General features: G+C 42.1%; 1 protein-coding gene across 1 annotated transcript in view; it reads left to right on the top strand.

The window, feature by feature from the left end:
* Positions 1-24,017, top strand: part of LOC134218093 (zinc finger protein 600-like) — a 192,017-nt gene that overhangs the window by 158,673 nt on the left and 9,327 nt on the right. The window contains exons 4-8 of the mRNA XM_062696965.1: positions 20,209-21,066; positions 21,126-21,600; positions 21,674-21,766; positions 21,832-22,167; positions 22,228-22,319. Coding sequence (XP_062552949.1) covers positions 20,209-21,066; positions 21,126-21,600; positions 21,674-21,766; positions 21,832-22,167; positions 22,228-22,319 — 1,854 coding nt within the window. The remainder of the gene's footprint in view (positions 1-20,208; positions 21,067-21,125; positions 21,601-21,673; positions 21,767-21,831; positions 22,168-22,227; positions 22,320-24,017) is intronic.

The raw sequence follows: 24,017 nt of genomic DNA, 5'->3' as shown, positions 1-24,017 counted from the left end.
ATCCAACCAACCAAACCAACCAAACCAATCCAAACCAATCCAAACCAATCCAAACCAACCAAACCAATCCAACCAATCCAAATCCAATCCAAAAACCAATCCAAACCAATCCAAACCAATCCAAACCAATCCCAAACCAATCCAAACCAACCAAACCAATCCAAACCAATCCAAACCAATCCAAACCAATCCAAACCAATCCAAACCAATCCAAACCAACCAAACCAACCAAACCAACCAAACCAATCCAAACCAATCCAAACCAATCCAAACCAATCCAACCAACCAAACCAATCCAATCCAACCAAACCAACCAAACCAACCAAACCAATCCAAACCAATCCAAACCAATCCAAACCAACCAAACCAATCCAAACCAATCCAAACCAATCCAAACCAATCCAAACCAATCCAAACCAATCCAAACCAATCCAAACCAATCCAACCAACCAAACCAATCCAAACCAATCCAAACCAATCCAAACCAACCAAACCAATCCAAACCCAACCAAACCAATCCAAACCAATCCAAACCAACCAAACCAATCCAAACCAATCCAAACCAATCCAAACCAATCCAAACCAACCAAACCAATCCAAACCAATCCAAACCAATCCAAACCAATCCAAACCAACCAAACCAACCAAACCAATCCAAACCAATCCAAACCAATCCAAACCAACCAAACCAACCCAACCAATCCAAACCAATCCAAACCAATCCAAACCAACCAAACCAATCCAAACCAATCCAAAACCAATCCAAACCAATCCAAACCAATCCAAACCAATCCAAATCCAAACCAACCAAACCAACCAAACCAATCCAAACCAATCCAAACCAATCCAAACCAACCAAACCAATCCAAACCAATCCAAACCAATCCAAACCAATCCAAACCAATCCAAACCAATCCAAACCAATCCAAACCAATCCAAACCAATCCAAACCAATCCAAACCAATCCAAACCAACCAAACCAATCCAAACCAACCAAACCAATCCAAATCCAATCCAAACCAACCAAACCAATCCAAACCAATCCAAACCAATCCAACCAATCCAAACCAACCAAACCAATCCAAACCAATCCAAACCAATCCAAACCAATCCAAACCAATCCAAACCAACCAAACCAATCCAAACCAATCCAAACCAATCCAAACCAATCCAAACCAATCCAAACCAACCAAACCAATCCAAATCCAATCCAAATCCAATCCAAATCCAATCCAAATCCAATCCAAATCCAATCCAAATCCAATCCAAATCCAATCCAAATCCAATCCAAATCCAATCCAAATCCAATCCGAATCCAATCCAAATCCAATCCGGAAGTTCCTCCAGAAGTTCCTCCAGGAACTCCTTCGGATGTTCCTCCAGGAACTCCTTCGGAAGTTCCTCCAGGAACTCCTTCGGAAGTTCCTCCAGGAACTCCTTCGGAAGTTCCTCCAGGAACTCCTTCGGAAGTTCCTCCAGGAACTCCTTCGGAAGTTCCTCCAGGAACTCCTTCGGAAGTTCTCCAGGAACTCCTTCGGAAGTTCCTCCAGGAACTCCTTCGGAAGTTCCTCCAGGAACTCCTTCGGAAGTTCCTCCAGGAACTCCTTCGGAAGTTCCTCCAGGAACTCCTTCGGAAGTTCCTCCAGGAACTCCTTCGGAAGTTCCTCCAGAACTCCTCCGGAAGTTCCTCCAGGAACTCCTTCGGAAGTTCCTCTAGGAACTCCTTCGAAGTTCCTCCAGGAACTCCTCCGGAAGTTCCTCTAGGAACTCCTCCGGAAGTTCCTCCAGGAACTCCTCCGGAAGTTCCTCTGGGAACTCCTCCGAAGTTCCTCTAGGAACTCCTCCGGAAGTTCCTCCAGGAACTCCTCCGGAAGTTCCTTTAGGAACTCCTCCGGAAGTTCCTCCAGGAACTCCTCCGGAAGTTCCTCCAGGAACTCCTCCGGAAGTTCCTCCAGGAACTCCTCCGGAAGTTCCTCCAGGAACTCCTCCGGAAGTTCCTCCAGGAACCCCTCCGAAGTTCCTCCAGGAACTCCTCCGAAGTTCCTCCAGAACTCCTCCGGAAGTTCCTCCAGGAACTCCTCCGGAAGTTCCTCCAGGAACCTCCGGAAGTTCCTCCAGGAACTCCTCCGAAGTTCCTCCAGGAACTCCTCCGGAAGTTCCTCCAGGAACTCCTCCGGAAGTTCCTCCAGGAACTCCTCCGGAAGTTCCTCCAGGAACTCCTCCGGAAGTTCCTCCAGGAACCGCTCCGGAAGTTCCTCCAGGAACTCCTCCGGAAGTTCCTCCAGGAACTCCTCCGGAAGTTCCTCCAGGAACTCCTCCGGAAGTTCCTCCAGGAACTCCTCCGGAAGTTCCTCCAGGAACTCCTCCGGAAGTTCCTCCAGGAACTCCTCCGGAAGTTCCTCCAGGAACTCCTCCGGAAGTTCCTCCAGGAACTCCTCCGGAAGTTCCTCCAGGAACTCCTCCGGAAGTTCCTCCAGGAACTCCTCCGGAAGTTCCTCCAGGAACTCCTCCGGAAGTTCCTCCAGGAACTCCTCCGGAAGTTCCTCCAGGAACTCCTCCGGAAGTTCCTCCAGGAACTCCTCCGGAAGTTCCTCCAGGAACTCCTCCCGAAGTTCCTCCAGGAACTCCTCCGGAAGTTCCTCCAGGAACTCCTCCGGAAGTTCCTCCAGGAACTCCTCCGGAAGTTCCTCCAGGAACTCCTCCGGAAGTTCCTCCAGGAACTCCTCCGGAAGTTCCTCCAGGAACTCCTTCGGAAGTTCCTCCAGGAACTCCTTCGGAAGTTCCTCCAGGAACTCCTTCGGAAGTTCCTCCAGGAACTCCTCCGGAAGTTCCTCCAGGAACTCCTCTGGAAGTTCCTTTAGGAACTCCTTCAGAAGTTCCTCCAGAAACTCCTTCAGAAGTTCCTCCAGGAACTCCTTCAGAAGTTCCTCCAGGAACTCCTTCGGAAGTTCGTCCAGGAACTCCTTCGGAAGTTCGACCAGGAACTCCTTCGGAAGTTCGTCCAGGAACTCCTTCGGAAGTTCGTCCAGGAACTCCTTCGGAAGTTCGTACAGGAACTCTTTCGGAAGTTCGTCCAGGAACTCCTTCGGAAGTTCCTCCAGCAACTCCTTCGGAAGTTCCTCCAGGAACTCCTTCGGAAGTTCCTCCAGGAATTCCTTCGGAAGTTCCTCCCGGAACTCCTTCAAAAATTTCCTCTAGAAACTCCTTCAGAAGTTCCTTCAGGAACTCCTTCGGAAGTTCCTCCAGGAACTCCTCCGGTGGTTCCTCCAGGAACTCCTCCGGTGGTTCCTCCAGGAACTCCTCCAGTGGTTCCTCCAGGAAGTCCTCCGGTGGTTCCTCCAGGAACTCCTCCGGTGATTCCTCCAGGAACCCCTCCGGAAGTTCCTCCAGGAAGCCCTCCGGAAGTTTCTCCAGGAACTCTTCCGGAAGTTCCTCCAGGAACTCTTCTGGAAGTTCCTCCAGGAACCTCTCCGGAAGTTCCTCTGCAAGTTTTTTAGGAGTTCCTTCAGAAACTCGTCTGGTGGTTCCTCCAGGAACTCCTCCGCTGGTTCCTCCAGGAACTTCCCCGGAAGTTTCTCCAGGAACTTCTCCGGAACTTCCTTCAGGAACTCCTTCGGAAGTTCCTCCAGGAACCCCTCCGGATGTTCCTCCAGGAACCCCTCCGGATGTTCCTCCAGGAACTCGTCCGGTGGTTCCTCCAGGAACACCTCCGCTGGTTCCTCCAGGAACTTCCCCGGAAGTTTCTCCAGGAACTTCTCCGGAACTTCCTTCAGGAACTCCTCTGGAAGTTCCTCCAGGAACCCCTTCCGGAAGTTCCTCCAGGAACCCCTCCGGAAGTTCCTCCAGGAAGCCCTCCGGAAGTTTCTCCAGGAACTCTTCCGGAAGTTCCTCCAGGAACTCTTCTGGAAGTTCCTCCAGGAACTCTCCTGGAAGTTCCTCCAGGAACTCCTCCGGAAGTTCCTTCAGGAGCTGCCCCGGAAGTTCCTCTGCAAGTTCTTTTAGGAGTTCCTTCGGAAGTTCCTGTAGGAAGTCTCTCTAAAGTTCCTCCAAGAGTTACTCCGGAAGTTCTTCCGAAAGTTCCTCCAGAAATTGGATCAGCAATTCCTTCAGAATTGACTCTAACTCCATCAATACCTCCTAGAATTTTCCCAGGAATTGCTCCGTAAATTGTTCCAGGAATTTCTCAGGAAGCACCAAATGTATTTGCATTGTATGTGCATTCATCACAAGCACGGTCGTAAAACCTGTTTCAATTATGAAAATAAATTTGACTAACAAAAAAATGATGTTCTATCCAATAAGATCGAAATCGGGTAATTGGAAGAACATGTCACGATATAGACATACCTCCATGAGTGGTAGTGCGAATTCCGCATAAACCTGCCGATCGATAGAATCAAATGTAAAACAGAACAGCACATGGGGAGATCGTTGTCTGGATCTTTTTGCCTGTCTTGGAACGGTGGCTTTCATACCACTAACCAAGCCGTCCACAACTAGGACGTTTGCCAAAAAGATTCACGCTTCGATTGTGTGCTGTTCAATAGATGGTCTTTTTTCCTCCCTTTCACACTCTATCGTTTCATACTTGTTCGCGCTCTAGCGAACGGCTTTTAATCTGTTGATTTTCAATTATTTTTCGATTATCTACTCCCTCACACTTTGAGTAGAACTGAGCGATAAAGCCGATAAACAAATCATTCATCAGGAAGTACTTCCAAGATTTGCTCGGAAAGTTTTTCCAGGTATTCCTCCGAAAAATCTTTCAAGAAATCTGCCGAAATTACTTTAGCAATTTCTCTTAAATCCATAAATTCCACTAGCAGTTACTGTTGAAATTTCTCCGTGAAATCCTGCACTTAACACAGAACTTAACACAAGTTACCTTGAGAGCTCTTGTGAATTTCTTTTAAAACTCATGTGAAATTCCTCCAAAGCCACCTAAAGCCTTCCGTAAATGTCCTCATTGGACTCCCACCGGAACCGGCTTAAAGTTGGCCACCTGAAGGTGACCAAACTCACTTGGAAGTACTCGGCATGAGTTCCAGTCGCTTGTTTGAGGAAAATCCAGAATTTTAAGCCGTCGAACGGCACCAATGTGATCAAATCCGTAAATGTCATCATTGGGTTCCCACCGGAAACGGCTCAAAGTTGGCCACCTAATGGTAACCAAAATTACTTGGAAGTACTCAGCATGAGTTCCATTTGCTTATTAGCATTAGCATTGAACATTTCGCACAAATTCGTAGGTGGTACAAGCCTGGACTATTGTATGAGGGTAGCATCACTTTCATCCGTTACCACAGATATTGATTTGGGACTAATCCACTATCTCTTAGATGGAAGCAATGCACTCTCCAATAGTCGAGATCTGTTCTGGCCACGTCCTTGCGAATGCTGAGGAAGGGGAAGGATGGTTAGTTGGACATCTACTTAAGAAAGGTGCAGAGAACTCTACGACCTATCATAGGTGCCACGGGAGGGGTTCTGGATTTGTTAGTGTGGAAGGTTATAACAGTAGGAATCGATTTGGTAGAACGTGAAACACAGAAAGAACTAAGATAGAAATACAAAGTAGGAAATGGACAAGCCTGGATTTTAACCCACGACCTCCTGCTTATAAGGCAGAAGCGGTAGGCACTAGTCCACCGAGCTCGTCTAAGAGCTTCCAAATTTTAGGCCGTAGAACGGCACCAATATGTTCAATTCCGTAAATGTCCTCATTGCGTTCCCACCGGAACCGGCTCCAGGTTGGCCACCTGAAGGTGATCAAACACACTTTGAAGTATAAGGCATGAGCTCCTTTTGCTTTTGTGAGTGAGGTCAAGCAGTGTTGTGCTTAATCATTATCAGACGATCAGACGATTTTTCCCAACCCTGAAGTCAAGACAATATATACATTTTGGAAGTGTCCACTTTAGGTCCCTTCCGGAACCGATATCAAGCAGCCATGTACCCGGAACCAACTGTTGGGTACTAGAAATCTCAAATATAACACATGCTTGCATTTAGATCCACCTTCCATAGGTTTTCCATGAACAAAATCATTTTTTCGTGAGTTTCTTGAAAACAATACATTCTGGGTTACTATAGGTACCCCACGGGGTTTTGGCCTCAATCCGGAACCATTACAAAAATTCAGGTCCTCCTGAAAATATATTAAATTTTCGATCCAACCATGCCTGTTTTGTTATAATCGGTTGATCATTGACGAAATGAGAGCAAATTGAATGATTAATGATTAAAATTGTTTGTATTATCCTAGACTTACCAATGCTTTCAATAGTATATGCTGATGACGATTTCTGTTTGCAATCTGCTTTCTTGTCACTAATGAATTGATTCCCCAAACAAGATATCCAACATTAATTCGATTATTCGGTTAATTAAACCATTTTCGTAGCCCATGTCCATCGTCGTTTTTTTATATCTTTATTAAGGGGGCTTTCAGCCTTTGGCTGGCTCACCTCCGATCGTCCTTTTTGAAAACTGTCTCTCGTCAACCCGTTCGCTAACGTTATACCAACCGTGTTTATTGACCAGCAAATTACATCAGGCTAAATTATAACGCACGTGATACAGGACCAACAAAAAAACGCATAAATAGCACCCCAAAACAGGAAAGTGTAAAACTATCCAACGTTCACTCCGCATCCCTTCCGTTTAGTCCCGCCAAACAGTCGGCATTCAATTGTTGCTGAATTTGGCACAACCCGGTCAGCGTCGTGGCTTTTTCGGGGGCAGGATTTCCTTTGGTAGCATTCATAACACGTACGTACGGCGCGGGCAGACCGTCGTTGTTGTTCGAAACTGTTGCACGACGACGGCGGCACCCAATGCGACGTGTGGTGGTGGGAAGAATGACACACTTCCTTGCCTTGATGCGCTATGGTTGAGAAAAAAGAACGGTTTCAAGCTCAAGCTCGGGCCAATTTCACGGGGATAAGAGCACCCAGTAGAAGCAGCAGTCCTCAGTCCTCACACTAAATGTGGCGTTTTATAGGCTGAAGCGTAGTTGGAGCTCCCGAAATGCATCATGTCTCCGTTGCTAAATCAGTCAGTGGGTCACGGTGGTTTCCGGTACTGTTGGTTTGAGCAGTGTTGTTCGGCATGTTTCGGGAACTTTCGAAACCAAAAACAAACAGCGAGGATCAGGGGGATAAAATGCTGATTAAAAGTGAAATTAGGTATCTACTAACTATTCGATATTTATATATTCTGAAATTGTAGTCATTACGTTATTTAATGCGTTATTGCCGTGATGGTAGAATAGGTCTCAATCTCAGAACTTCAGTTATCCAAATAAATTTTGTCCTTATATGTTAAACTTATTCTACAACGGAATTCTGATTAATTTAACACTGGTAAATATTTGACACCCTCGACCACCCATCTGCAGAATGTGTTTCCTACGCTTTCCCCCAATTTGCACTTCCGCACGCTTGCTAATTGGCACCGCTTCCTTGACCTACATCAGCATTCGATTGGAACCAAAACAAACAACGGAATTTTGACATCCCGCTCCCACACCATCAGTAGGCCCTGCTTATAATAATTGCCCAAACGGAGTCGCCTTCTTCCGCGTGCGCCCATTTAAACACTTGACCAACTTCGTATACACGGCAGACAGCGGCTCTGGTGACCTGCGACGTGACCTTTAACGGGAGCTCGCCGACTGGCGCACCCTCGCAATTCACGGGGGAAAGTTTCGCATGATTCCATCAGGTTACGGTAAAGGAAGGAGTAAACGCACGCGAAACTCACCGTCGCGACTCCGCGCCAGTCCGATGGCTGAATACAATTTAGAGCAAGCCAGACAGCATAAACACAGACCGAACGGAGGCAGATGAGATCCTTTGATCGACTGACAGGGGACGGCGACCCATGAGACTTTCGCAGACGTAAATTTAGCACCCTCCGCGAGCGGTCATATTAAACAGATGCCGACTGACAGAGTCGTACCTAAGTGACTGTATGAAGCAATTACGAAGCACATAATCTTCCATGCGGCGTGCCGTTTTTCGTCTAGCGTACAGTAACAGGATAATATGAAGAATGGAACGATGAACCTAGCGGAATCCACGGTTGGCTGTCTTTTTAACTACACATCTGCCGAATGAGTTGAAATGCATCCTCGATATCAATACGAGAATTTTTGGATTGAACGAACTAGGATTTGTTAAGCATTTTATTTGAAACTAGGCGAACCGGCCTCAATATGGTACATTATATTGAACCGGCCTGACCTCGCTGTTGTTTGTTTATACAACTGTCAATATAGTTTGTTTGATTGCAACGTGGCACTCTAGATTGATTTCAATTCGAGAAAATGGCTTTCTTAAAAACTCATAAAAATGTTGTATTTTGACAATTTTTCAACTTTCTCCGTCAAATGCACCAGCTTTTCGTATATCCAGTATTTTGCGCTCGGTAATGGCGGCCAAGTGAGTGCCTAGTGACTTTCAAGAGGTAGAAAATATTTACGTTTTATAATCAGTGTAGGCTACGATTTTATGAAAAATATTGGCACTCACCACTTCACCAGCTCTGCCTTGAACCAACAAACAAAAAAAAGTATCTTTCATTTATCAAATCATTTATCATTTATCAAAGGATCAAACACTTTCTTTCGCTACATTTTTTTTCTTTATTAAAGTGATTTTTAAGGTTTGTACAAAAATCACTTTAATAAAGTCATCACTTATCTTTCGCAACAATTTAATCCTAATTTCAAATATTCATCTGTAATTTTTAGTTGGAGAATATGAAACTTATGATTTAACCACTTAGGAATGTCAATCCTGCTAGACGCAATTTCATCTAATCTACTTTGTATGAGTCGTTGGAATTCGTGTTTCAGGAAAGAAGTTTGATTGTAATTCGTACTTCTGATTTTAAATACGAAGAGTTTTGTATGAACTCACTATAAAAACCTAAAAATAAACTAATTGTGTCTGTATATATCGGTTGGACAGAGGGGGGTCCCGTAGCGTAGTTGGCTACACGTTCGCCTCATAAGCGAATGGTCATGGGTTCGATTCCCAGCCCCTCCACCAAACCCTTGCCAGTCGCCAGAAGTGCAGTCCGTACGGTGGCGTTTTGGGGAACGGGCATCACCAACACGGCTGCCTGATGACGACTGACAAAACTGGTCTTCTCGGAGGCATTCCTCCAACGTTCTTCAATTAAGGTGGTTATACAACAAAACCACAAATCGGCCATCTTGGTAACCACGTGCTTTTTCTAGTGATTTTTCAAGAGCACGAATTGAGAGAACCACAACGACCATGGGCATGAAACATCCGTAGATCGTTTGCTTGCTTATGCTGAACAATCGACTTTAATTTCAGCATTGTATGAAAATTATTACGCTAGATTTGATCTTTTGATAATAAGAGTAGAAAACCGTGTGGTGAATTTTAAATTCACTCTGTACAGCAGAGTACCACAGTAGATCACGGCACAGTAGCGGTTAAAACACAGAGTGCCTACCAAATAAATATACGAATAAAAAAAATATATCGGTTGGACAAACTTTTTTTTTGACGATCGTAAACTGCCGCTAACCGCAAGTCAGACTTATCTGGATATGGCATCCATATACAGATAAGTCTGACTTGCGGTTAGCGGCAGTAAACATCTTCTTCAGTATTTAACTGAGGAGCGCCATAAATTCTTTACATAGAACGACAAAACTGAGCGATTGTCAAGGCGATTGTTCAAAGTCGTCGTCGATTCCAATAAATTTAAATGTTCCAATTGTGGAGGCAATCATAAAACCAATTTCTGAAAATGCCCTTCACGCAAAAAGTTTTGATTTCCCGTGCAAAATTGATGACGGGAAATTCCAAAAGGATCCCAGATTCGCCGGGTAAACATATTTCAAACGCTCAAAATCCGCAATCATGTGCCGGTCGAGCAATTCATTCCCACCACAATCAACGAACAAATTTTGCTCCTACCTCTCACCGAGTAACGAGCAGTTCGTCGAACTCGAATTCAAAGCAAATACCAAAACTGAAGCTGTTCAGGTTGGTATCAAATTTACTCAAAAAATTGTTATTGGACTTCGTTTTAATGGATCCAAATAATTCTTTGAAAATTTTAAATTGGAATGCCCGATCTTTAAAGGGTAAGGAAGATGAATTATTCAACTTCCTATCAGTTCATAATGTGCACATTGCCATTATAACTGAAACATATTTAAAACCTGGTCTTTTCATCAAAAGATCCAAATTATTTTATTTACCGAAATGATCGTCTTGACAGCGCCTGTGGTGGGGTCGCCATTGTCATTAATAGACGTATCAAACATAAATTATATTCTTCGTTTGAAACCAAAGTTTTCGAAACCTTGGGAGTTTCTGTTGAAACAAATTTTGGACAATACTCTTTTATTGCTACCTACTAGAAATACTAGAATAAGAGATCGGCGAAGACGCCATCTTGTTTCCAATCCAACCGTCAAAAGCGGTTCCAATTCGACTTGTTTACTTTTTGCATCCATAAGAAGCAAGCAAAAAGTTCAAGTGCTGCCAGTATTATTTTCGCGATTTCATGCATTTTCATACGTTGCCAATTCGACAATTTTTCACTCCGCCGGTCTCTGGTTATAGGGTTGCTACTACCTACTTGCCTTTCCAGTGCAATGGGCAGCAAAGGAGTTTGTTAAGAGCTGATCTTCAATTTCTAACTCGCAACAAATCCAAATTTGTCATAATTGGTGACTTCAATGCCAAACATCGTGCATGCAATAATGCTCAAAGCAATTCTAATGGTAAAATTTAATTTTAAGATTGTTCTGCGGGATATAATTACTATTCAATATCCCAATGGACCAACTTGTTTTTCATCCACTCGAAGTCCTTCTACAATTGATTTAGTTTTAACGGATTCAAGTCAGCTGTGTGGCCAATTGGTAACTCATGCTGACTTTGACTCTGATTACCTTCCTGTGACGTTTGAAAACTCACAAGAAGCCATTAGGGTAAGACGGTATAATGCGCCCCACCTGGCCAAAACGCCCCTCTTTGATTTCTAGAAAACTATAACCACAGATCTGTGCTATCTGTGCTATAACTAACTAAGGATCAAAATCAGTTGGTACCTATAAATATTTGTAAAACCATCGTAGGGGAACAGACGGCTTTGGCAGGTTTTGTTCTATTATTGGCAGGGGGGTTTTTGTCGACCGAATTTTATGAAATTTGGCCACAATATTCTTTGATATGCAAAGAATGTTTGGGCCAAATTTGAGCATAATCAGTCATAAAAAACCCCCCTGCCAATAATAGAACAAAACCTGCCAAAGCCGTCATTACCCCTATGTGAATGTGGAAGTATTTTTGTATTACATAATGAAAATAATAGCAAAATACAAAAAGTGACAGTTTTGATGTAACTTTTCATGTTTGTTTGCTCAACATTCTGGAGCGACGCTAGCATACTGTACGCAAAACTTGCACCGGAACACTCAGTTGGACAACAAAATAACTTTTCTCAGTGGTTAATATGATATGAAATTGCTTCCATCTTCAAAAACGTAACGATTTTCGAAAATATGTTTCACTGGCCAAAACGCCCCAGTGTAGGCAGGACGATATGCCCTTACCAACTGGACACAAGCGCGGCGAGCTTGCAGCAGTTGCTTCCAAATTATATCCAGTATTTTGCGCTCGATAATGGCGGCCAAGTGAGTGCCTTCATGACATTCAAGAGGTAGAAAATATTTACATATTTTAATCAAGTAGGCTTCGATTTAATGAAAAATTTGGCACTCATCACCTCAGCCTTGAGCCAATAATTTTGTTTCTGAAAAGTCAAAAACACCTCCTTCCTGGATTTGTTTATTATTTTCTACAATTCTGCCCCATTTTTCATATGTATTTTTATTTTCTAGCTGAAGAACACAAAAACCATATGCACTGTCTATTGATAGGTATGATTTGTCTCACAGTTGCAGAGGAATGTAGCAGTCGTGAATCCAACAGAAAACATTGGATACCGCAACGCAAAATATTCAACATTTCTAGCTTAACTTTTCAAAAGGACCTAAGTAACATTTTTTCATGAATTAATTTGAGTACTGCAATCAAAAGCTTTCATGTTGTTCTATTGATTGCGCTATTCAAATTAATTCATGAAAAAAAATGTTACTTAGGTCCTTTTGAAAAGTTAAGCGAGATTTATTCGAATCGCTCTGGAATATGTACGTGTTTCTATAAAAGAAGTTGGACAGAAAACTTACGCTGTCTACTGTTGAGCTCCGATGAATACATCGTTTTTATGCTTTTTGATTTATATGACTCGGGACGAGACACCAAAAACCTGAAAGAGTTTGAGGGGTATAAGATTTTTAGCGGTTTCCTTTCAATGAACTTGTATGGGCATGAGAAATGCAGACTTTCAATCAAAGCTGTGTTTTAAGTTTGTGGAAAACAGTTGGACAAAAATATATAAAGACCACGAACATTCGTCTGTCCGAAAAACATTGTCCGTCAAGCTTTGTGGATAGAATGGAAGTATTTTTTTCAATTCCAAAACTAGCTGCGTTCTTCATGTGCGTTAAAAGGAAACCAAATCCGTTGAATTCTAATAAATGTTCAGCAAGAACGTCCAGGTAGGTGTTCTGAACTGTTTGTAAAGTCCATCTAGTACATCTGAGTCTCTGCCAACGTTTCAATGTCTCGCGAACTCGGCTCTGAATATATGCATAAATATTTCGTAAACAAGTTACCACATATACAAAACCTCGTGCAACGAATATTTATCTTTAAGGGGTAGAAAAAGCATCTAAAAAGCTTGAAACATGAGCTAGTAAGATTATGGAATATGACACTTACTATCTACTGATACAATTATGCTGATATTTAGGTTCCATATTGAACCGACAAATTTTGATAGCCTGATTTATTCGTAACTTGAAGCAGAAAGTTTGGATAACAATTGAAGTTTTCTTTGCAACCCATTTTTGAGAAATACGCAAAAGAAACAACATTTAACATTTTTGCGCACCTAGTAATATTGACTCTCCAAAGTTTATTGCTGGCTCTACCTCTACTTGCGATCCAACTCATCTGAAACTGCGAGTACATACAAAGACACTTATTAATATATAGGAATATGGAGTATTTTGGCATCAATAGCAATAGATGGCAAAAGAGTTGTTTCTCAAATGGTTTATCCCTAAATTGCTTGTGGCTTACGAATTCTTCAGCTATGAATAATACATTGATGAAAACAAATCAATGAGGATTTTTGACTTTTGGAAAGCAAAACTATAGATTCAAAACAGAGCAAGTGAGTGCCAACATGTTTCTATAAAGCGAAGCCTACGTTGATTAAAATATGTAAATATTTTGTACCTCTTGAATGTCAAAAGGGCACTCACTTGGCCGCCATTAACGAGCGTAGTGATGAACTTTGTACTATCTTAAAAATCACTTTAATAAAGATTAAAAAAAAAAAAAAATTACCGAACGCAAAATATTGGATAAAAATTATTGAAATATAATTAAAACCTGATTAAATGGACTTATGTTGGTTTTTTAATGTTAAGCACATAAGGATTTGTAACCTTTTTATTATGGGATTGATGAAATACTAATGAAGGGCAATGGAACGTCTTTGGCTAAGGTGGGGCGTATTGCCCAGGCACTTTTTGAAATCCATTTTTTCACGACTTTTCAAAAAAGCTTTATTACGTGTTATCTGTAATATTTTTATATGACTACTCACGGGCAATGCATTTGCGACTTCTTGCACTACCAAATAACACAAAGTTTGCATAAATTGTGATGAAAAGTAAAAAGTTATCAAGGTTTTGCCTTAGGGGGGGCATATTATACCGTCTTACCCTAACAATCCAATCAGCTCTACTTTTAATTATCATAGAGCTGATTGGAATTTATATAAAACATATATCGATAGGAATTTTGACGTTGATATTCCTCTCGATACCAAAAGTGATATTGATAATGCGCTCGTATCTTTGACAAATTTAATTGTCGAAGCCAGAGGCATTGCAATTCCTAAATGTGAAATTAAATTCAACTCCATTATTATTGACGACGATCTTCAGCTACTGATCCGACTTAAAAATATGAGGCGAAGGCAATACCAAACAACTCGCGATCCCGCGTTGAAAGTTATTCGGCGAGATTTGCAAAATGAAATTAAAAAACGTTTCGCTATTCTGAGAAACACCAACTTTAAGAATAATGTCTCGAAGTTGGATTCCAGTTCGAAACCCTTTTGGAAATTAACGAAAATTCTTAAAAAACCTCAAAAGCCAATTCCAGCGCTCAAAGAGGGAAAAAAATTGTATTAACAAATGGCGAAAAAGCTCAAAAACTTGCTCAGCAGTTCGAGAGTGCCCATAATTTTAGTCTAGGTCTCACGAGTCCAATTGAGGATCAGATTACACGGAGCTTCGAAGACATTCTCAACCAAGATAATGTTTTTGCCTTTCTCGTATACTAAGTATACGTAAAGGCTATATGTTCACTCCAAAAACAAACTTTTTATAGAAGGCTCGGAGACCCATAGTGTTATATACCAATCGACTCAGCTCGACGAATTGAGGTGATGTCTGTGTGTGTGTGCGTGTGTGTGTGTGTGTGTATGGGTGTGTGTATGTGCGCACCAAAAGAGCAAAAAGTTTAGCTCACTTTTTTTGCACTTACCCTCAACCTCAACTCGCAACAGGTTGCATTCGACGCCCCATACTGCCCCATTGTTTCCTATTGAAAATTGGCCGGATCGGACTATGGGCTTGGAAGTTATGGCCAAAATACTTTTCCTCATAAAAAAGCGCGTAAAAAAGTCTAGCTCACTTTTAATGCACTTACCCTAAACGAATTCCCTCACAACAGGCTGCATTCGACGCAATATCTTACTCCATTGTATCCTATTGAAAATTGGACGGATCGGACAATGGGTTTGGTAGTTATGGCCAAAATACTTTTTCTCATAAAAAAGCGCGTAAAAAAGTCTAGCTCATTTTTAATGCACTTACCCTGAACGGATTCCCTCACAACAGGCTGCATTCGACGCAGTATACTGCCCCATTGTTTCCTATTGAAAATTGGACGGATCGGACAATAGGCTTGGTAGTTATGGCCAAAATACTATTTTTTACCGCACGAGAAAGGCATCATCACCGCTAGGTGGATTAATCTGGGTTTTTTGACTATTCATTGGGAACTAATTTGTATGAAGTGAGATCTATTACTAGAAAATTTAAAAATATGAAAGCTCCGGGTGATGATGGTATTTTCTATATACTTATCAAAAAACTTCCTGAGAGTTATTTATCTTTTTGGTTAATTTATTTAACAAATGTTTTCAATTGGCATGCTTTCCAGATAAATGGAAAAACGCCAAAGTTGTTCCAATTTTGAAGCCGTACAAAAATCCAGCTGAGGCTTCTAGTTATCGTCCAATCAGTTTGCTTTCTTCAATAAGCAAACTGTTTGAAAAGATTATTTTAAATAGAATGATGGTTCATATTAATGACAATTCTTTTTTTGCTGATGTGCAATTTGGTTTTCGCCATGGGCACTCAACTCAACCACTCATCAGTTATTAAGGTCACTCCTGACGGAATGTTGATTTAGCTTTGCTGCGTCGCACCATGCGTGAAATAATAAAAATGACAGTTGTGCGTTGCTTCCGTATCGAGTGGTGTGCCCCCGAAAACGCGAGCACTTTGAAACTTGGATTCCGTCAGGAGTGACCTTAAGTGTTACGAATTTGAATCGGCTCAACATATCTGAAGGATATTCAACTGGAGTTACTCTTCTTTATATAGAGAAAGCATTTGACAGTGTTTGGCACGAAGGTTTGGTTGTAAAATTGATGAATTCTGAAAAATGATGAATTGAAAAATCTGTACATGATTAAACTGATCCAAACTTATTTATCAGATCGCTCACTGCAGGTAAACTATCAGAATTCTAAATCTGATAGATTACCTGTAAGGGCTGGTGTCCCCCAAGGCAGCATACTGGGGCCCATATTGTATAACATTTTTACTTCTGACTTACCTGATTTACCACCAGGTTGTCAAAAATCTTTGTTTGCAGATGACACGGGCCTCTCAGCCAAAGGGCGAAACCTTCGTGTCATTTGTAGTAGATTGCAAAACAGTTTGGATATTTTCTCCACTTACTTGCGAAAATGGAAAATTTCCCCGAATGCTTCCAAAACTCAGCTTATAATTTTTCCACATAAGCCGAGAGCTTCTTATTTGAAACCTTCTAGCAGACATATTGTCGTTATGAATGGGGTTTCAATTAATTGGTCAAGCGAAGCCAAATATTTAGGACTTCTGCTATACCAAAATTAAACTTTTAAAAATCACATTGAAGGCCATTTGGCTTGAACAAATATATTAATGTAACAAATATATTAAGTGTCTATATCCACTTATAAACAGAAAATCAAAACTTTGTCTCACGAACAAACTCTGATTTACAAACAAATTTTTAGACCAGTCATGTTGTATGCTGTGCCAATATGGACTAGTTGCTGCAATACCAGAAAGAAGGCACTTCAGAGGATTCAAAATAAAATTTTGAAAATGATTCTGAAGCTGCCTCCTGTCGTATTCCAGCCGAAAACGGCTGATTGGAATCCGCCGTTGAAGAGCGGTGCGACTGCTCGTTTTAAAATTCGACAACAAACTGCCAGTGCAATCTTCGTCGTTGCTACTCAACCCGATGGCGCTACCAACACCATCTCACACTGCACAGATTCTTTCACGATAGAGATCAGTATTAGCGCATATGCAGAATTGAGAATTCGAATCAAGTCTAATGTAAAACTTGCCACATTGTACTGTAAATTGGGGCACGCGAAATATGTGATTTCACGATTGGTATATTTGATTGCTGATGTTAATGTACTATCCGCAATAGCAGAATCAATTCATAGTCTACAATCACTTAAACAAACTAAAATCATTAGCCGCTTGCTCTGAATGCTACTTCTTTCTCCTTCCCTACTCTTTCAACTTTGTAAGAATATGATTTCAATTTTATAAATATTTCATTATAAATAAAAATCATACCTAAATTGCTTCAAAATAAATTAAAACAATTCATAATATTGTAATACCATCAACATCTAATGCAAAGAAGAACAAACTTGATATCTTAAGTACCGTCATATTTTTGCTAAAAACTAATAATGATTGTGAGTCCCATTTTAATTTTCTTTTCGGGATTCTACTTGCTCCTGCACAATTCGGAATACACAAAAAAATGCCTCGGAGTCCTGCTCGGTACTCGCAAAGAGCAATCCTCTATAGAACATGCAAACGTAGTCCTACGTCAACATTCTTTGGAGTTCTACTCACTCTGGAATAAATAAAAAAACGCCTCGGAGTCCATTTGCAAAATGTATTCCTTCATAGAAGCTACAGTCGTAATCCTACGTCAACATGTCTCGGAGTTCTACTCGCTCCGGAACGAACAAAATTGTCTCGGAGTCCTGCTCTGCATTCGTGTGGTCTTCTATAGAATACCCAGTCGAACATGTCTTGGAGTTGCATCGGAGTCCTGCTCTGCATTCGCAAAGTATACTTTTCTATAGAATACACAAACGATGTCCTACCTCAAAATGCCTTGGAGTTCTACTCGCTCCGGAATAACAAAAAATGCTTTGGAGTCCTTCACATTCGCAAAGTGTATTCTTCCATAGAATACACAGACGTATTCCTACGTCAAAATGCCTCGGATTTTTACTCGCTTCGGAATGAACAGAAAATGGAAAAAACAAAAATTTTCTCGGAGTCGTGCTCTGTATTCGCAGAGTGTGGTTCTCTATAGAATACCCAGACGTAGTTCTACGTCAACATGCCTCGGAGTACTGCTCGCTCCGGAATTACCCTAAAAAATGCCTCGGAGTGCTTCACATTCACAAAGTTTGCTCTTGTATAGAACACACAGACGTAGTCCTACGTCAATGTGATTCGGCGTTCTACTCGCTTCAGAATAAACACGAATATGCCTCGAAGGTCGGCTCGCATTCACAAAGTGTACTCCACATAATACACAAACGTAGTCCAGCGTCAACATGTCTCGAAGTTCTACTCGCTCCGAAAAAGAAACAAAAAATGTCTCGGGATCTTGCAATGCATTCGCAAAGTGTACTCCTCTTTAGAATACACAGGTGCAGTCCTACGTCAAAATGTATCTGATGTTTACTCGCTCCGGAATGAACACAAAATGCCTTGGAGTCCTGCTTTGCATTTTCAAAGTGTACTCTTCTTTTGAATACACAAACGAAGCCCTACTCCAACATGCCTCGGAGTTCTACTCGCTCCGGAATAAACACGAAAATGCCTCAGAGTCCTTCACATTCGCAAAGTGTACTCCTCTATAGAATACACAGCCGTAGTCCTACGTCTACCGAATGAACACAAAATGTCTTGGAATCCTGCTTCGCATTTGCAAAGTGGTCACAGACGTAGTTCGACGTCAACATGCCTCAGAGTTCTACTCGCATTCACAAAATAAAATGACTCGGAGACCTGCTCGCTCCGGAATAAACAAAAAAATACCTCGGAAACCCGCTCGTTCCGGAATAAACAAAAAAAAATGCCTCGGAGACCTGCTCGCTCCGGAATAAACAAAAAAAATGCCTCGGAGACCTGCTCGCTCCGGAATAAACAAAAAAAATGCCTCGGAAACCTGCTCGTTCCGGAATAAACATAAAAAAATGCCTCGGAGACCTGCTCGCTCCGGAATAAACAAAAAAAAATGCCTCGGAGACCTGCTCGCTCCGGTATCTTTTATTCGATCCTCGGGAGACCTGCTCGCTCCGGGATCATTTTTTAAAACACTCGAAGACCTGCTCGCTTCGGTTTTTTCTTTCTATGATTTCGGAGACCTGCTCGCTCCGAAATCCACAACATAAAATGAGAGCATACTTACCATTTAGTAACTAGCACATTAATGGATGTGGCAAGCACCATTTTCATGCGCTAGTTACAAATATAAAAGCAGACACTATTTCTACCGACTGCGACATGTCGTATTCCAGCCGAAAAAAGGCTGATTGGAATCCGCCGTTGAAGAGCGGTGCGACTGCTCGTTTTAAAATTCGACAACAAACTGCCAGTGCAATCTTCGTCGTTGCTACTCAACCCGATGGCGCTACCAACACAATCTCACACTGCACAGATTCTTTCACGATAGAGATCAGTATTAGCGCATATGCAAAATTGAGAATTCGAATCAAGTTTAATGTAAAACTTACCACATTGTACTGTAAATTGGGGCACGCGAAATATGTGAATTCACGATTGGTATATTTGATTGCTGATGTTAATGTACTATCCGCAATAGCAGAATCAATTCATAGTCTACAATCACTTAAACAAACTAAAATCATTAGCCGCTTGCTCTGAATACTACACCTCCGTGGTATAGTACCAATGATCTTCATAGAATTTCTAATATTGAGACATTACAACAAATGTCCAACAAAATAATATTCAATTTTAGACAGCTCCCTGGCAAGCCTCGTTGCATAAACGTACAACTCGTGCTGAAAAAATCATCTTTTTGCAACTTGTTGCACAAACTACTATTATGCAACTCATTTCTTCGGTATGAAAAGTAGCCCGATTCATCATTTAAACACGTGCTGTAAAACCGGATTTTATGATTGCAAAAAACTTGATGTTGAGCAGAAAGAGGAATAAGTTTCCTAATTCGGCATTCGAAATAAAAATTACTAAGATATGCTCTTTTCAAAGTTACATCGCACAAGTCTTTTCATTCCCATCATCCTCTGCTTAATAATAAAAAAATCCCATTCACACTTTTTTCTTCACTATGGCTATTATCACCAACAGGAAAGCTGTTGCTTCTGTCCGTTGTCCATTTTTTGCTGCCTCTTCTCATCCACAACCGGTCAAACATTCCCGTCACGAGCCGTACTAAACAACCAAACCACGCTTATTCGTTGAATAAACTCACTTTTCACTTTTTTTTCGGGGCAATTCTCTTTCACTTTGATACCCATTCTGAAGGGAAACATTCATTGCGCCAACAGCCAATAAAAAAAACAACAAACGGCGACGACAACTGTGTCGGCTTCATGCTGTGTTCGCGAAGCCGCGAACAGATTGAAGCAAATTGAATTAAAAAAGTGTTTATCACGTTTTTTTTCTCTTCTCCCAATTCATTTTTTTTACAGAAGTCAACGACGATGACGGTTGGACGGTATGATCCGACGACGACGACACCGACCGCGACCGCCAGCGATTATGTAAAACAGGTGGCGGCACCGGCGATGGCCCCCCAACCCCAGCAGCAGCAGCAGCAGACGTGCAAGTGTGAATTCTGCGAATACCTCCAGGCAAACCGGATCAGTTTGAGTGGTTCCGCCGGTGCAAGTTCCGGGGCTGGTGCCGTGGCAGGAGGTGACCATGTGTTCCAGTGCGAGTTCTGTGGGGAAGGATTTCCCAGCCAGAGTAGCTTTAATCGACATCGCTGTGGAAGTACGGACATCCAGGTGTACCGTTGCGAACAGTGTCGGCGCGAGTACGGGACTTCCAGGACAGAGTCCAGCATTAATGGGCTGGAAGCGAGAGGAAAATGTGATATTTGCAATCGAAACTATGTGCAATCAACGACAACGGTGGGGGAGGAAGTGGGGACGGGGGCGACGATTTATGGGCAGGTTGGACGCCCTTCCCTGGCGGAAGCCGGAAGCTATGGAAACACCAGTAGTAGTAACAGTAGTAAGGCCTCCCTTGTAGATAGCCCAATGGAACATGACCTCAGCAGTATTGAACCATTCGGTTCGGATAGTGAATGTATTAGTGAATTGTTGACCGAGGAATCAACTCCAATGCTGGAAGCCCAGCAAAGTGTGCTTCCTGGAAAGACCTACTTTGTTATGGGAAATGTTGAGCTGCAGCAAGTCGCAGGGTCATACATTCAGAATGCCAAAGTCAGTAGTGAATCAAATGTAACCAGCTTGCATCAGTATGACCAATACGAGGATGAAGACTACTCATCGATGTCAGAAGATGAAGCTATTGTTCCAATAGTAAATATGTCCTTGCACCGCATGAACTGCTTATTCTAATAAGTATCTTTCAATTACAGGAACCCTATGCCAAATCGCCCAATCAGGAGCAAGCCAAAACCGAGTTGCCAATACAGGAAACGTTCATCGACACCAGCACCAATGTGGGCCTTCCGTCGTTCTCGTCCATAGTGTCATCCACCGGCCTTGCATCGATTCTCCCTCAGGAAGAGGAAGGCCGGTGCGATTCGTCCAGCAAAGGTCCAGATCCGGTGCCTCAACCGGATCGTCCATTCAAGTGTCAAATCTGCGACCGATCGTATCGGAACCACAAGAACCTCAAGGCCCACATTAAAGGAGCCCACGAGGGAATCCGAGCGAACAAATGCGAGATTTGTGGGAAGAACTTTTCCGGAAGCAGCTACCTAGTGATTCACCGACGGAGGCATACCGGCGAGCGACCGTTCAAATGCACGACTTGTGGCAAGGCATTCGTGGACAGTCGAGCCTTATCGGTGCATGCTCGGTTGCATACGCCGGGCAGTCGACTGAAATGTGAGTTCATGTAGATTTTTCTATTTACCTTAGAAATCTGTTATGACGCGTTTTCTATCTTTCACTCGTCTAGGTATGAAGTGTGAAAAGACTTTCTCCAGCGCTTCCGCATTAACGGTGCACAACCGGTTGCATACAGGAGTTCATCCGTACAAGTGCGAAGTTTGTGAGTATCTTAGAAAAATATTATCTCTTACATCACCTCACCCTGTTGTCCACTTTCGTTTGCAGGTGATAAAACGTTTCCCCAGTACAACAATCTGAAGCATCACATGAAGAAACACGAAAATCCACCGTCAGATCAACACGCGTCAATGGACACCAACTCAAATTGCAGCAGTGCGGGAGTCGGCGGAGGAATAAACAGCCCGGCTGGCACCTCGGTCGGTTCTCCCGGAATGCCACTGGAGTACAAGTGCAATGTGTGTAGTAAACCGTTCGGCACATCGGAAGAACTACAAACGCACCTCAATCAACACTGTAAGGATCGCCCGAATCAGTGCGAGTTTTGCTCAAAAGTTTTCCCGCGATCGTCACATTTGATAATCCACCGAAGGAGGCATACGGGTGAGTAAACCGTTTTGATTACTATTCAGCTTGGGAATAATTCGGAACTTTCCATTCCAGGTGAACGGCCATTCAAGTGCAAATACTGTGAAAAGGCGTTTGTCGATTCGAGGGCCCTTTCCGTGCATACGAGGCTTCACACTGGCGAAAGGGTAAGTTCAGTACAATATTAAAAGACATTTTGATCGGGAACAACAAGATAATGATTTTGGTGACAGTTTTGGCGACCAACTACTTGAAATATGTTCCAATTGGTTCTATGACACTACACCGCATGTTACTACCCCGAAAGGTCATTAACCCGAATATTCTACTACCCAGTATGGCCATTACCCAGAAAAGCATACAATTTTATTACGCTTTCATTTTAATTAATACTTTGCATATGCTAGCAATTATCCTAATAATTGAGCAGGGAGCGCTCGGGATAATGCGAAAGAGCGAATGCCAGAGACGATGTTTGTAAGGGAGGACGGTCCAAAATGACCACCTTGAGCTTTTTCGATGTTTTCACCTATATAAATAAGAGTATCGAGTCATTTCAACGTGTAGATGCAAAATTTACAAAATGTTCTGTTCACCTAAGCGGACTTTAAAAGCCTCTAAACGACGGAAAGGACTATCTTTCGGTTGAAGAATAATAAATAAACGTCTGGACTCCAAGGGTGTCAAACAACTTATGTTTATTCAGATAATCGGTTTTACCAATTATGTTTTCACACTTCATCATTATCTCACACTTATTAACTTCGAAAGAAAGGTTATCGTTTGCTCTCTACAGTTCGAAAGTGGTATCTTCCATTTTGCCACCACAACTCCTCCTTCCATAGGTAACTAGCAAATATTACTAAATTAAATAACAATTCTATTTCAGAAAAGAAATTATCCTATTTCAATATTACATGCTTCTTCGATATGTGGCTAGTAATAAACATATTCCTCTTTTCTTCTTCTCTTCATTCGTCGATTAGACCTTCTGATCGGTTCCACTGCCGGTGAAGTTGTCTCATATTCTTCAAAAGCAGCTTGCAATAGCAAAAGCTTCTTGAAAAACGGATGAATCTGCTGCAAATCCGTAAAAATCTGAATACGAATCTTCTTCCCTCCTTCGTTTGCTGTGTGGTTCGTTGCTCAGAAAACTACTTTGCAAGCCAAAATCCCCTTGAGCTGAGTAAGAATCGGCCTTGCGATCAGCAGAACTTGTACATTAGGGTGGCTCAAATTAGTATGGGAAAAACTTTGTTCATTTTTTTTGATGGGCCGCCTTCTTATTCGGTTCTATTTGATGCCCTGATGCTTTGGACAAAATTTCAGCCAAACCGGTCAACTTCCATCCTTTCCTAGACATATGTTTCTGTAGTTCATAAGGAAGAAATATACTTGTTCATCAATGTCCAATTTACGAATTTCCGGATCCAATAGAAATTTTTTTAGAACATCGTTTATCAAACGAACCTGCCTGCTCATTACTTTCTGGGTGGTATGGAGGGCTTTTCAATACGACGACTTCTTGTCTCTCTAAGAACTTGATAAAATAGTTCGAGTTGAAAGGTGGTCCTCCATCTGTTACCAGTACGTCCGGCAACCCGTATCTCGCCATGATGCCTAAGAAAACCTTGATGACTTTCTTATGATTTGTCCCAAACCTCATATGCTCGACCTCCACCCATTTGGTGTAACTGTCTACCACCACTAAAAATATATTTTTTTCAAAATAGAAAAAATCCGCATGAATCCTGCTGAACGGTTTGTTTGTAGGAATCCACGGCGAATATGGCGGTCTCTTGGCAGCTGGATTTGTTTCATGACATATTCGACAAGATTTTACATAGTTTTCTACATCCGTATTC

The sequence above is a fragment of the Armigeres subalbatus genome, chromosome 2 (assembly GCF_024139115.2).
Source record: "Armigeres subalbatus isolate Guangzhou_Male chromosome 2, GZ_Asu_2, whole genome shotgun sequence".
Lineage (NCBI taxonomy): Eukaryota > Metazoa > Arthropoda > Insecta > Diptera > Culicidae > Armigeres > Armigeres subalbatus.
The sequence above is the reverse complement of the archived record's forward strand: the minus strand, read 5'-3'. Positions and strand labels throughout refer to the sequence as shown.